This window comes from Scardinius erythrophthalmus, assembly GCF_964197995.2.
Source record: "Scardinius erythrophthalmus genome assembly, chromosome: 3".
NCBI lineage: Eukaryota > Metazoa > Chordata > Actinopteri > Cypriniformes > Leuciscidae > Scardinius > Scardinius erythrophthalmus.
In genome coordinates this window covers 44,285,145-44,301,109 of record NC_138223.1, presented here as the reverse complement: position 1 = coordinate 44,301,109, position 15,965 = coordinate 44,285,145, and the positions used below count along the sequence as shown (strand labels likewise).

At 40.4% G+C, this 15,965-nt stretch overlaps 1 protein-coding gene across 3 annotated transcripts in view; it reads right to left on the bottom strand.

The window, feature by feature from the left end:
* The window catches only part of LOC308688471 (NACHT, LRR and PYD domains-containing protein 12-like), a 52,067-nt gene that overhangs the window by 13,390 nt on the left and 22,712 nt on the right, over positions 1–15,965 (bottom strand). For all 3 annotated transcript variants that reach the window (XR_014029901.1, XM_081361524.1, XM_081361523.1), the window contains 2 exons: positions 10,361–10,531; positions 1,193–1,363 (listed from right to left, as the gene is read on the bottom strand). Coding sequence is in view for 2 of the 3 variants with exons in the window: in XM_081361524.1 (XP_081217650.1) it covers positions 1,193–1,363; positions 10,361–10,531 (342 nt within the window). In the remaining variant the exon portion in view is untranslated. The remainder of the gene's footprint in view (positions 1–1,192; positions 1,364–10,360; positions 10,532–15,965) is intronic.

The window sequence follows — 15,965 nt, the reverse complement described above, 5'->3', positions numbered from 1 at the left end:
AGATGTAAATGCAGTTGAAGTGTGCGTAGCTAGACAAAAGCCTCAGAGAAAAGGTGTTGATACAGTTCCATTTGCAACCCCCATATTGCAGCCACAAGCAATCAAAACATCTTTAGGTCCTAAAGAGATTGAGAGAATTGCTGAAAGTTTGCCATCAGTGCAAAGAAATTTTTCTGAAATTTTTTATCTTGAAATATTACTATCATTATAAAGGTTATTGTTGCGTTGACTACCGTTCATCGCCGCCCGCTGGCGGTAGTATGCATTTTCACGGGCGCTCAGGTGGGATTAATCTGTAATCAGCTGAGCGCGTGCAACGGCTTCTTCCTAGTATGTGCTGTCGGTGTTTAGTAAGGGCAAACGAGCACCACAAACAGTTTGGAAACTCTACAGGTTACACTGCACAAAACAACAAACCCGCAAAACTCTGGAAGACTGCCGGTAAGAAAACTAATCTGCTTACCTGACTCATAGACTCCTGCCGTTTAAAGCCAATGCTGTTCTGAAGCGGTGTTTGTTTAAAGAGGACGTTACATTGCTACGGTAACTGTTTATGTGGGTGGCGCAAGCCCTAACTGTTTATAGTATTTATATATAGGATTTTGTAAAATGATGTTTTAGAATGTTTGCATTGAATATGTGACGTTTTGTACATGTGTGGATAATAATGGGTTCAAAAAAGAAAAAAAATGTTTTTTTGTTGTTTTTTTAATGTCATGTTTTTTTACACTGGTGATTTCTCCTTTTTCTATTTGAAGGTTTTTCACCTGCTATTTTAAAAAGAAAGAAAAGTCAAAATAAACGGACCAAATGGATCCAAAAGGACTTTGCTGAGTGGAATCCTGTTCTTTTTATATTCAGAGGCGAGGTTTTTCCTTTTCAAGTGTGGGAAATTGTGCAGAAAAGCTACAACACTTGACAGTTATTCTTATGTTTACTTAAAAATCCGTAAAGATTTCACAGCAAAAAGTCACATGATCCACGAGCTGAAGGGACACGTTTTAAAATTATACTTGCCTTTTACTTGCTAAAAAAACTATAAACCATCAACCAGACAACAGAAGGCAAGTAGTAGATTGTGTGCAACAGGTTTTTGATCATGTTGATAATTTAGATCAAATATGATACAGTAGGAATTAAGGGTTAAAATAACATTATTCTAGTCTCAGTTAAGATTAATGTATGATCTTACCCCAGTTTCTCCAGTTTACAGTGAGGATCCTTCAGTCCATCAGAGAGCAGCTTCAGACCTTTACCTCCTATTATATTCCCATACAGTTCCAGTTTTCTTAGATGTGAGTTTGATCTCAGAGCTGAAGTCAGAGCAGCACAACCTTCATCTGTGATCTCACACATCCCCAACCTGTAGAACAACGACACACACTTTAATCTCTCAGTTCAGCAGGAACTACACAACCACAGAGAGACTGAGATATTAAATACTGAGGGCCAGATTTACTAAACAGGGCAAATTATCGTGAGAGCGCAATCCCATAAAAGTGCCGATGTGAGTGGAAAGTTCTGAGTTTGATCGACTGACGAAGCGGAAGTTAAAGAACAGAGACTCAGCCGGATCATTTCCATAAAGACCAACACAATCTACCAGTTAGCGTCTTGTTTCAGACCGGCTTTTTTTGGGTGGATAAAACTTTGTGAATATTACATGTAATCCTATTTTTGTCTTAATTTATAAATATTTTATATGTATGAATATATAGCCATACATGGTCAATCCATATATTGCAGTATATTGCAAAATATAAGCACTAGTTTGCCATATATGGAAATGTATTATGTAATATCGCATTATATTTTTGCAGTATTTTCCCATATATTTTTCTTCTGTAAGGGTGTTTACACTGCAAAAAACAACAACCCAGGACCAGAGTTGAGAACCACTGATGTAAAATGCATATAACAGGGTTTCTGCACACTTTTTAAAGTCAAATTTAAGGCTTTTTGAGACCTTTTTAAGACCCGAAGAAATCAAAATTAATACCATGCATTAGGGGTGTGCAATATTGACAAAATATGTCTCGATATTTTCAAAGTTTTGTGGATAATAATTAGATAATATTTTACTGATTGTGTTTCTGTGCTTGGTGCCATGGCATGACACAGAAGTGGCATCAGATCTGGCATTAATATATTTACACTGCATTTACAAATGCATAAATAAAGCTATGAGATTGTTAAATATGAACTGATTTCTAATTTTAAAGTTCTGATTAAAGGGTACTTTAAATGTGAAACTAAAACCGCCAGTAGGTGGCGGCAAGTCACTGTCTTAAATGAGTTGAGGGAGTCATTCATTCAACCAATTTGATCAAACGACTGATTCATTCAGGAAAAGAAGCAAGTGATTGTTCATTGAATCATTACACTGATTCGTTCAAAACGCGGATTCCAGTCAAAAAATCGTCACTGTCTTGTTGCATTGAGATTCTGCTACGGTTTCATTTTGAAATTCTCGTCAGCGAAATAAAGGGAAAACAAAAAAATATTGACAATATTGTTTATAAAATGTAACTCACAATGTTAATTTATTGTTAATTTAACTGTTATATAAAATAAATATCACATTTGCAATTGTGCACGGGAAAACGGAACTCTTGCTGATGTGATATTGTAGGTCTATGATAACAACATAATGTGATATAAATATAAGACAAAAACTCATTTGGGAACATACCTATAACTGCACACATCACGCAGTGAAAGCACGAGAGACAAAAGTGATGTCAGCTCGCAGTACCTCGTACATCGTTAAACAATGATTACAATATTATATTAAAGCTGCAAGCAGCGATGAAAGGGCCCTCGCACCCATGCCAACAACACTCGGTGGCTTTAGGAAGACAGAGCATGGTTGGGAAATGTACATTTAAGGAGGTATATATAGTAAGAGTATGTCAAAGTCAGTTACAAAATGTTTTGTATAATGGTGATAATAGCATGCTTCATGACTCAGCTAAGTGTTGCTAGCATGTTTAGTCTGTTTCTATCATGCTTAGTACACAATTATTATGTGGTTAGTACTGCATTACTGTGTTAACCATGTCAGTTTCTGTTGCCAGTAGGTTGCGTTATGACTATAACTGAATATGAGCATGGATGTGTGTTCAGGACAGAACTCTTATCAAACGTGTGAAGTTTGGTGCAAATTGGACATTGCCTTCTTGAGTAACAACAAAGTCATGTTTCATTGAATTAGCATTCTTTAGCACGTACCTAAGCATTGTTAGCATGTTTTAACATGTTTCTAGCATGTTTAGAACTCAATGGAATTTTTAACATGTTGCTAGAACGGCATCAACGTGTTAAACATGTCACTTCCTGTTGCCAGTAGGTGGCGCTATTACTATAACTGAACATTCTCATGTAGATGTGTTCAGGCCATGACTCTTATCAAAAGTGTGAAGTTTGGGGCAGATTGGACATTCCATGCCTGAGTTACAGCAAATTCCTATTTAATTGCAATAATAGCATGCGTTAGCACTTAGCTAAGAGTTTGCTAGCATGTTTTAGCATGTTTCTAGTATGTTGTTAGCATGTTTAACACTTGCTGGCACTTTTTTATATGTTATTAGGAGTCCATAAAAGTGTTAAACATGTCACTTCCTGTTGCCAGCAGGTGGCGCTATGACTGTAACTGAATATAAGCATGGTCATGTGTTCAGGACAGAACGCTTATCAAAAGTGTGAAGTTTGGGGCAGATTGGACATTCCATGCCTGAGTTACAGCAAATTCATATTTAATTGCAGTAATATCATTCTTTAGCACTTAGCTAAGTGTTTGCTAGTATGTTTCAGCATGTCTCTAGTATGTTGGTAGGATGTTTAGCACCTACTGGCATTTTTTTATATGTTATTAGGAGTCAAGAACAGTGTTAAACGTCACTTCCTGTTGCCAGCAGGTGGCGCTATGACTATAACTAAATATGAGCATGGACATGTGTTCAAGAGATAACTCTTATCAAACGTGTGAAGTTTGGGGTAGATTGTACATTGCCTTCTTGAGTAACAACAAAGTCCTGTTTCATTGAATTAGCATGCTTTAGCATTTAGCTAAGTATTGCTAGCATGTTTTAACATGTTTCTAGCATGTTTAGAACTCAATGGCATTTTTAACATGTTGCTAGAACGGCATCAACGTGTTAAACATGTCACTTCCTGGTGCCAGTAGGTGGCGCTATTACTATAACTAAATTTGAGCATAGACATGTGTTCAGGCCATGATTCTTATCAAACGTGTGAAGTTTGGTGCAGATTGGACATTGCCTTCTTGAGTAACAACAACATCCTGTTTCATTGAATTAGCATGCTTTAGCACTTAGCTAAGTATTGCTAGCATGTTTTAACATGTTTCTAGCATGTTTAGAAGTCAATGGCATTTTTAACATGTTGCTAGAATGGCATCAACGTGTTAAACATGACACTTCCTGTTACCAGTAGGTGGCGCTATTACTATAACTGAATATTCTCATGTAGATGTGTTCAGGACAGAACGCTTATCAAAAGTGTGAAGTTTGGGGCAGATTGGACATTCCATGCCTGAGTTACAGCAAATTCCTATTTAATTGCAATAATAGCATGCTTTAGCACTTAGCTAAGAGTTTGCTAGCATGTTTTAGCATGCTTCTAGTATGTTGTTAGCATGTTTAGCACTTGCTGGCACTTTTTTATATGTTATTAGGAGTCCATAACAGTGTTAAACATGTCACTTCCTGTTGCCAGCAGGTGGCGCTATGACTATAACTGAATATGAGCATGGTCATGTGTTCAGGACAGAACTCTTATCAAAAGTGTGAAGTTTGGGGCAGATTGGACATTCCATGCCTGAGTTACAGCAACTTCCTGTTTCATGGCGAAACATCGAAATTTGTCAGGCCGCCGAGGACCCGCACTTCGACGAAAACTCAAGATCTTCGCAATTTAACGTCGCAAAGGCCTGAAGTTTACACTCACCAAATTTGAAGATGATCAGATTAAAACTGTAGGAGGAGTTCGTTAAAGTATGAGGCCTGAAAATGGCAAAAACTGCACAAAAATCTGAGAGGAAGTTCAAAATGGCTGACTTCCTGTTGTGTTTAGGGCTACGCTCCAAGAGACTTTTTTGTAGGTATTAGGTAATTACATATATGTACCGAATTTCGTGCACGTACGTGGAACGATGCGGGAGGCGCACTCCGTTGAACTTTTATAGGTGGCGCTATCGAGCCATTTTGCCCCGTCCAATTCTGAAACCTATATCAGATGTAAATTTTCGCCAGTTCTGACGCGTGTGCAAAGTTTCGTGAGTTTTCGAGCATGTTTAGGCCCTCAAAAATGCAATTCAATGCGGAGAAGAAGAATAATAATAATAATAATAATAATAATAATAAACAGAGCAATTCCAAGAGGGTCCTCACACCATCGGTGCTCGGGCCCTAAATAGACAATACACATCGCACCCTACTACGCACAAAGAATTAACTTATAACTGAACTGACATTTACCAACTTGCTTCTCCTTCTCTCCTCCTGTTTCGCGTGCAGGAGACAGACATAATGCTGCCGCGAATGAGATGCAAAATGTCACGTGAACAAGCAAATCCAGAAAGAAAGAAGAATAAATAAAAAAGTATGCTAATTAGATGGTTGTAATTTGGAAAATATTTAGATATGTCATAAGTCAAATTGCCATCGAAAATTTAAGACCTTTCATAAGTAAAATAAGATTTTTTATAGCCTTAAATGAAAAAAATCTAATTTAAGACTTTTTAAGGATCCGCGGACACCCTGTATAAATATCAGTCGTCACTCTATATCTGCCAATAACATCGTCTTAGTAAGATGATATTTAAATGCTTAGTTTTATGACCAGAGCTCTGTAATTTTAAAACATATAATGTAATGCAATACAATGATGATTGAGAGATAAACTAATAAACCTTCCTCAAAAGCCTGATGATCATATTTGATACATTTGAACATGATTTTTCACAAAAGATGTATGGATAATGAAGGGTTAAAATTTAAGAATATGTTTTCAGATATGCTTCCTTACATAACATCACGGTAAAGAATATTGTATTTAGTGTTTAAGGGTAAGATAATGATTATGCTCAGCAAAGTTGCCTTTACTGTTTTCTCCTAATTGTCTGTAAATGGCTCTTGGAGTCCCAGTATCACTAAGAACTGATGGGATTAGCACACTGAGAATCTCACCTTTTGTTCTGCAAATGGCTTTTGGACCCAAATGGCCCTTAGAGCCTTATGCTGATTGAATCAGGATTGAATAGACCCTCAGTCTAGGGTGTTACCTTAACCTGTATACTCATTTGCATGCTTTGTTCAGAGTCTCCACCTCTATGTAATCCCTCCCCCTTGGAATGTATATAACTACAATGCATACTGTATTAGAGTTAGATCATGTTGGAAGTTTCTACAGCCGCGTACGGAGGAGTTCTCAATAAAGAATAACTTCCGTTGAACGCGATCCCGACTGTCTCCTGGTCTCTGCTTTGAAGAAAGAAAAACTTTACAACAGATGGTGCCGTGACCCGGATGGAGAAACTGAAACTCAACAAAGAATGAACTTTCCAGACGGAACCTTGAAAACTTCAAGCTCAAAGATCTCAACCAAGCTGACTGAGTTCCAGACTGAATCTTCTGAATCCAGATTGAAAACTTCAAGCTCCAAAAAGATCTCAAAGACTGAATTTTTCCAGACGAAATCTTTCTCTACAAATGAAAGACTTGGTGAGTTTCACTCCATTAAAAGAACCAATGCAGACCAGTACAAATGTTTTCCTCTGCGCCGTTCAGAGAAGTAGTTAACAAACAGCTGTAGAGTTTGGTTAACTAAAGATAAGCCTCTAAAAAGTTTTCTTTTAGAGATGAAATTGATCCTCTGTTGTTGACAGGGAAGATTAACAGTTACATGTTAATATTGTGTGTATGCTCTTGCTAGAGAAGACTTATCTGTAAGCTAGAGAATTAGCTTTAGAATTAGATTTAGCCTCATGTGCTAATAAGATTGTACCCTCTGTTTGCAAGACAGTAGAGAGAAGTTTTTTTAGTGTTTGTTTGTGGTAACAAAAATTCACAAAATGTTTAGGAAAAGTACTAGACAGATTACACCTTTTTGGACAGATAGTGAATTCAAGTCTTTGTTATCAGAGCACATGGACTCCATCGTGACTAAGCCAGTCAGATTGAATTTAACCAAGAAATTTGGCATTGATCCAGAGAAAGTGTGGTCAATTGAAGATTGCAAGAAAGTGTTGAGTGCATGTATCAGGAAGAAAAATCTGAAAGGCATCATCTTTTGTCACCGAGAATTTAGCTTATCCATTGCACAAGAACAAACTCGTTGTATAGATAAGTTGAAAGAACAGATCAAACAATTGCAGACTCAGGTGTCCTGTCTCAAGACAAACGTGGGCCATAACAAAGCCTCAACCAAATGTGATTTAGAAGACCAACAGTCAGATGAAAGCTATCCTGATTTACAGTCTTTTGATAGTATAGAAGACAATGTCAATACAGATGTAAATGCAGTTGAAGTGTGCGTAGCTAGACAAAAGCCTCAGAGAAAAGGTGTTGATACAGTTCCATTTGCAACCCCCATATTGCAGCCACAAGCAATCAAAACATCTTTAGGTCCTAAAGAGATTGAGAGAATTGCTGAAAGTTTGCCATCAGTGCAAAGAAATTTTTCTGAGTTTAGGAGAGAGTTGTCCAAAAAGATGCGACTCTATGATATGACTCTAGCTGAAGTCACCCAGCTAATATCACAGATCTTGACTGAGTCAGAATTCAATGATTTTGAAAGTGCTGTAAATAATTCTGAACTGCAACAGGCCAGTAAAGATGAATTGAGAGAGGAAGTTGTTAAAGTGTTAAAAAACATTGTTGGACCGAAAGTGGACTGGTCAAAGCTCACTAATTGTGTACAGAAGAAGGATGAAACTGTTTGTGAGTACACAGAAAGATTTTGCCAGACCGCTGCCGCTTACAGCGGGATTGCTGACACTTCAGAGAAGGTGCTAGGTGATAATGGTCCTCTAGTTCGCGCATGGTCCGATGGTCTTTTGTCAGAACATAGAAATGCATTGCCTTTCTTAGATCTTACATGGTCAAATAGAACCCTGCAAGACAACTTGGACAGTTTAGCTATTTGGGAAAGAGACTTTGATGTCAAGGCAAGAGTAAAAATTGCAGCAGCATCCTTTAAGGTTAACTCAGAGAAGCCAAAGAAACGCAAAAGTCCTAGAGAAGCCAGTTGTTCTTACTGTGGCAAGCACGGACATTTTGGAAAAGAATGTCGAAAAAATAAAAATAACTTAAGACAAGTTAACAATGTTATGCAGCTCTTACTACATTTGTTTGCTACTTTGAAGCAACCCCTCCCCTCGTCACTGGACTCGTGGGTAAGCTTTTTGAGGTGTTAACAATCTGGGCTGTGATTGCTTAATCTCCCCAGTAACTTACAACAAAGATGAAAGACTTATTTTTTGTTTAATAGAACAAAAGGAAAGTGACTGTCACAGTCTTTGTTTGGGGGACATTCAGAAAACTCACAGCCTTAAAATGTTATACCACAGAATATTGCAGTTAGACAACCATCCTCTGTTAATGATGTTTATTAGGACTGATGTTTCACTGGAGAATGGAGATGTGCCAATTTTCTCACACACTGTACAGTGTGCACACAACAGGGACAGAATAGGACACGGTTCAGTGAGGGTCCTGGAAAGAACTGACGCAACAGGCGTCAGGGGCCAATCCAGGGTGAAGACAACCTCATAGGCCTTTCCCCATTTAGTCCATCCTTACCTCACTGGTCCATAGGTGTCAAATCAATTAAGAAATAGGGAAAGAATGAAACGACAACAGTAGACTCTGAAAACGATAGAACCATAGTGTTTAAACTGCTACAACCGTAGTGTTTTGAAGAAATACTGCTCTCTGTTTTTCTGTTTTCTGTCTTACAGTGTGCAGATAAAACTTGATGGTTTTTTCCAAAAATCCATATGCAACGACGTCTCACCTGCATATGAAGCCACAACCTCAAGAAGACAACTACTCCCACTGCTGAACGAGCCAATCACAAAAGAAAAAGAAGAAAAAAAAATACACAACGCAGAAATACAAAACCTTCAGTCATCCATCGATATGATCAAGACTACAAGCCTGCACCATTATCTGAGTGCTGCACCTGGTTAATATGACTGAAGATAACTTTTCATGGTTCGGAAACCTGTTAGTATCAAGTGTTAACCAACAAATGACTCACGTCCAGCACACCCGTAAGATTTCACGGACCCTAAGTGCATGTTTGTTTCTGTGTCAACATGCAATTACAGATGAACAACACAGAGCAAGTTATATGTGCCTGTAACTTACACAAGTTACAAGAATGAACATATGCGATGTGCCTGTAACTTACACCAGTTACAAGAATTAACTTAATGTGTTTAAATTTGTATTTTGTGAGAGTTATTTTAAGAACTCTCAAAGAGGGGACTGAAGGGTTAAAATTTAAGAATATGTTTTCAGATATGCTTCCTTACATAACATCACGGTAAAGAATATTGTATTTAGTGTTTAAGGGTAAGATAATGATTATGCTCAGCAAAGTTGCCTTTACTGTTTTCTCCTAATTGTCTGTAAATGGCTCTTGGAGTCCCAGTATCACTCAGAACTGATGGGATTAGCACACTGAGAATCTCACCTTTTGTTCTGCAAATGGCTTTTGGACCCAAATGGCCCTTAGAGCCTTATGCTGATTGAATCAGGATTGAATAGACCCTCAGTCTAGGGTGTTACCTTAACCTGTATACTCATTTGCATGCTTTGTTCAGAGTCTCCACCTCTATGTAATCCCTCCCCCTTGGAATGTATATAACTACAATGCATACTGTATTGGAGTTAGATCATGTTGGAAGTTTCTACAGCCGCGTACGGAGGAGTTCTCAATAAAGAATAACTTCCGTTGAACGCGATCCCGACTGTCTCCTGGTCTCTGCTTTGAAGAAAGAAAAACTTTACAACAATAATCAAGTGAACCTAAGTTGCTTCAGTGCAGAAAATGATCATCTTGAAATATTACTAACATTATAAAGGTTATTTTTATGTTTACTTAAAAAATCCACAAAGATTTCACAGTAAAAAGTCACATTTTAAAATTATACTTGCCTTTTACTTGCTAAAAAAAATATAAACCATCAACCAGACAACAGAAAGCAAGTAGTAGATTGTGTGCAACAGGTTTGTGATCATGTTGATAATTTAGATCAAATATGATACAGTAGGAATTAAAGGGTTAAAATAACATTATTCTAGTCTCAGTTAAGATTAATGTATGATCTTACTCCAGTTTCTCCAGTTTACAGTGAGGATCCTTCAGTTCATCAGAGAGCAGCGTCAGACCTTCATCTCCTATTTCATTCCCATTCAGATCCAGTTCTCTGAGGTGTGAGTTTGATCTCAGAGCTGAAGCCAGAGCAGTACAACCTTCATCTGTGATCTTACACCAACTCAACCTGTAGAACAATGACACACACTTTAATCTCTCAGTTCAGCAGGAACTACACAACCACAGAGAGACTGAGATATTAAATACTAAGGGCCAGATTTACTAAGCAGTGCAAATTATTGTGAGAGCGCAATCCCATTAAAGCGCTGATGGGAGTGGAAAGTTCTGAGTTTGATCGACTGACGAAGCGGAAGTTAAAGAACAGAGACTCAGCCGGATCATTTCCATAAAGACCAACACAATCTACCAGACGCTAACACCTCCGTGAAGTTGGCACCCCATAAAACGAAATAATCTCCAAAACCATGCCATTCATTTGTTCTGATTTGTGCCGCAAGAACGAATGTTTGTGCTGGTTTGGTATTTGAGATATTGAACAATATTTTTTGGTTGTGTGACGTCACTCTCCACCCCATGTCGTTCAAATCGCTCCAAACCGGTGTCAATCGTTTGTGCTGGTTTGTGCCATTAAAACAAACACTGTATCTATTTTCCTTTCGCAGATATAACTAATTTAACTTGGGAGCTGTGACGTCACTCTCTACCCCATTTCGTCTAAATCGCACAAAAACTGTGTCGTTCGTTTGTGCTCGATTTGTGCCGTAGAAAGAACCATCATAAATTATTACATTCTTTAGACATCACAAAATCTTTTTTTTTTTTTTTTACAATTTAGGCAAGGCAAGTTTATTTATATAGCACATTTCATACACAATGGCAATTCAAAGTGCTTTACATAGAAGAAATTAAAATAATAAAAAGAGATAAGAATAATTAAAACAGTTTAGAAAAATAAAATAAAATACAGTAGTGCAAACAGTCGGACGAACAGCGGCACAGTGCTCATTCAGTAAATGCATAGCTAAACAGATGTGTTTTGAGTCTGGATTTGAAAGTGACTACAGTAGGAGCACGTCTGATCTCCTCTGGAAGCTGGTTCCAGCATAATAGCTAAAAGCAGACTCGCCATGCTTAGAGTGAACCCTTGGTATTTCTAGCTGATATGATCCTAATGATCTGAGTGATCTGTTGGGCTTATATTCAGTGAGCATATCTGCAATATATCGAGGACCTAGGCCATTGAATGATTTATATACCAGTAATAATACTTTAAAATCAATCCTAAATGTAACTGGGAGCCAGTGTAAAGACCTGAGGACTGGTGTGATATGTTCATATTTTCTGGTTCTGCTCAGAATCCTGGCGGCAGCGTTCTGTATGAGCTGCAACTGTCTTATGGTCTTTTTGGGAAGGCCAGTGAGGAGTCCATTACAATAATCCACCCTGCTGGTGATGAAAGCATGCACAAGTTTCTCTAAGTCTTGTCTGGAAACAAAGCATCTAATTCTTGCAATATTTTTCAGATGATAGTATGCTGATATAGTTATTGCTTTGACATGACTACTGAAACTAAGGTCTGACTCTAGTGACACACCAAGATTCCTGACTTGATTTTTAGTTGATTTTGACCCCTAGAGTGAAGGTATGCGTTCACCTTGAGAACTTCATCTTTGTTTCCAAATGCAATGACTTCAGTTTTGTCTTTGTTTAACTGAAGAAAGTTTTGGCACATCCAACTGTTGACTTCATCAATGCATTGGCACAGGGAGTCAATGGGGCTGTAATCGTTAGGCGATAGGGCTAAGTAAATCTGTGTGTCGTCTGCATAGCTGTGGTAAGCAATTTGGTTCTTTCTCATTATTTGGCTCATTGGGAGCATATACAGGTTGAACAGGAGTGGTGCAAGAATTGAGCCTTGAGGAACTCCGCATGTCATGGATGTCCACTCAGACTTATGGTCTCCTATACTCACATAATAACCTCTCCCATCTAAGTATGACCTGAACCATTTGAGGACTATCCCAGAAAGCCCCACCCAGTTTTCCAGGCTGTCAAGAAGTGTTGTGATCGTCAGTGTCAAATGCAGCACTGAGGTCGAGTAGTACCAGCACTGATAATTTTCATGAATCAGTATTTAAGCGAATATCGTTTATTATCTTTATGAGCGCTGTCTCTGTGCTGTGGTGCGGTCGGAAACCAGATTGAAAGTTGTCAAAGTATCCATTCAAGCATAAGAATTTGTTCAGCTGATTGAAGACAACATTTCAATGATCTTGCCTATGAAAGGAAGATTTGAAATCGGCCTATAGTTGCTTAATATGGTCTTATCCAGATTGCTCTTTTTCAGGAGGGGCTTGACAACTGCAGTTTTCAGGGAGTTTGGAAAACTCCCAGAGAGAAGTGAGGCATTTACCACTTCTAGAAGATCTGCTTCTAAACTGTTTAACACACTTTTGAAAAAAGATGTGGGAAGTGTGTCAAGAGCGCAGGTTGATGTTTTAAGGTGCTGTACGGTTTCTTCCAAAATTTTGCCATGAATTTCTTTGAAATCAGACATAATAACTACTTTCTCAGGTGGTTTGATCTGTCTGACCCCAGAGCAACTCAAGGATGTGCTGATCACCTTTCTGATATTATTGATTTTCTCAGAGAAGAAAGAAGCAAACTGCACTTGTTGTCTGAGAGCATTTCACTGGGAATCTGGCTTGGGGGGTTTGTCAGTCTCTCTACAGTAGCAAAAAGAGTGCGTGTGTTGTTTAAATTGCTGTTTATAATATTTGAGAAGAAAGTCTGTCTAGCTTTGCCTAGTGCCTTTGCCTAGTAATTTAGCACATATTACACACACAACCCAAAAAAAACCAAAACAACATCACACAAAACAGTAAAGACAATACCGCTAAATATATCGACAAGACATTAAAGCGAAAAAAAAAGACAAATCAACACAAAAAACAAAATCTTAGCAAGCCACGCTCTCCATCCATCTCGTCTACAAACCTGTCTGGTTCGTTTGTGCTCGCACAGAGCCGCTTCTGTCATTGTTCTTTAGATATTGGAATGTTTTATTTTAGATTTGTGCTAGATATTGACATTTGGTCTGTATATAATCACCAGTGCACTATGATATGTAATGTACTTAAATCAAACAGATTTTGTGAAGTCTAAAGAATCAAATAATTTATGATGGTTCTCGGCACAAATCGAGCACAAACAAAAGGCACCGGTTTGGGGCGATTTGGACGGCATGGGGTGGAGAGTGACGTCACTGTCCTGAATCCAATGTGTTATTTCTAAGGAGGGGAAAAAGATACAATGTTCATCATAACGGCACAAATCGAGCACAAACGCATCGGGGCAGATGCATTGAGCTGGTTCATCTGGGCAGACTATGTTTTTAATGTGGACTAGGCTTTGAACAGGACTGGGACCTTGACTTGAAACATGGCTTAGAGCTAGACCCGGAGCTGGACCCAGAGCTGGAGCTGGACCCAGAGCTGGAGCTGGACCCGGAGCTGGACCCAGAGCTGGACCCAGAACTGGACCCAGAGCTGGACCCAGAGCTGGACCAGATACTGAACTGGACACTTCACTAGAATCAGACTTGACTGGGCAGACAACAGGTTCTGGCTTGACTGAGCAGACGAATAGCTCTGGTTCGAAGACGGCCTCTGGCTCTTGCTCGGAGACGGGCTCTGTACTGGACTGGACCAGCGGCGAAGGCGGCTCAGGGCTGAACAGGACCAACGGCGCAGGCGGCTCCGGGTTGGACAGGACCAGCGGCGAAGAGGACCTGCAGCTGGGCAGGACCAGCGACGAAGAGGGCTCTGAGCTGGACAGGACCAGTGATGAAGAGGACGTTGAGCTAGACGGGACCAGCGGCGAAGAGGGCTCTGAGCTGGACGGGACCAGCGGCGAAGAGGGCTCTGAGCTGGGCGGAACCAGCGGCGAAGAGGGCTCTGAGCTGGACAGGACCAGCAGGGAAGAGGGCTCTGTGCTGGATGGGACCAGCGGTGAAGGCTCTGTGCTGGACGGGACCAGCGGCAAAGAGGGCTCTGAGCTGGACGGGACCAGCGGCGAAGAGGGCTCTGAGCTGGGCGGAACCAGCGGCGAAGAGGGCTCTGAGCTGGACAGGACCAGCAGGGAAGAGGGCTCTGTGCTGGATGGGACCAGCGGTGAAGGCTCTGTGCTGGACGGGACCAGCGGCAAAGAGGGCTCTGAGCTGGACGGGACCAGCGGGGAAGAGGGCTCTGTGCTGGACGGGACCAGCGGGGAAGAGGGCTATGTGCTGGACGGGACCAGCGGTGAAGGTTCTGTGCTGGACGGGACCAGCGGCAAAGAGTGCTCTGAGCTGGACCGACCAGCGGGGAAGACTCTGTGCTGGACGGGACCAGCGGTGAAGGCTCTGTGCTGGACGGGACCAGCGGTGAAGAGGGCTTTGAGCTGGATGGAACCAGCGGCGAAGAGGGCTTTGAGCTGGATGAAACCAGCGGCGAAGAGGGCTTTGAGCTCGGCGGGATAAAAGAAAACATTAGTTCTGCGGGCATGACGCTGACTGTCACAGGCGCGGTGGACATGACGCTCACAGTCTCAGGGGTGGCGGGCATGACGCAAACTGCCTTGGGCTCGGCAGATCTGGCGTGAAGTGCAGGCTCGGCTGGACTGGCGTGAAAGGCGGGCTTGACAGAGGAGATGATTGGTGCAGACTTGACAGAGGAGATGACTGGATTAGACGTGACTGCGCAGATGGCTGGATCTGATTTGACTGATTCGGTAGAACTGGAAGGACGGGGTGCAAACCTGAGAGCTCCCCGGACGGACATCAAAGCGGGGTCAGATAACTTGGACATCGTGTTGGCACTATTTGAAAAAAGAACTTCACTCTTCTCTTCAATACAATTTACAGAAGTTTATTTAAGGCAATTCCACAGACTAATAGAAGTTCAGGAACTTAGGAAAAGTCTTCAGACATAAATATAAACTTAAATATATAATAATAGAACACAGGAAGTCCTTTCTTGAAATGTCTCTTAAGGATAACTCACAGAAGATACCAGAAGTCCTCTTTCTTTGACAGTCAACAGAACATAACTCACTGAAGATACTTGAAGTCCACTCTCGGACTCTCCACAGGATATAACTCACAGAAGAAGATTAGAGTCCACTCTCTCTCGAACGATCCACACGGTACAATTCACAGAAGAAGATTGAAGTCCTCTCTCGGACGATCCTCATCATATAACTCACAGAAGAAGAGTGAAGTCCTCTCTTGGATGATCCTCATCATATAACTCACAGAAGAAGAGTGAAGTCCTCTCTTGGACGATCCTCATCATATAACTCACAGAAGAAGAGTGAAGTCCTCTCTTGGACGATCCTCATCATATAACTCACAGAAGAAGAGTGAAGTCCTAGCCCAGCACAAGAACTTTAAAAGGCACGAGGGAACAGAATAATGTGTAACGTATAATACCCGGCAGTGAGGGAGTGAGAGCAAACAGAATATAAAGGCTGGTGATGAGATGATTATGACGTGATAGAGATCAGGTGTGGTGATGAGGGAATCGAGTGCAGGTGAGGATGTGGGGGAATGCTGGGAAATG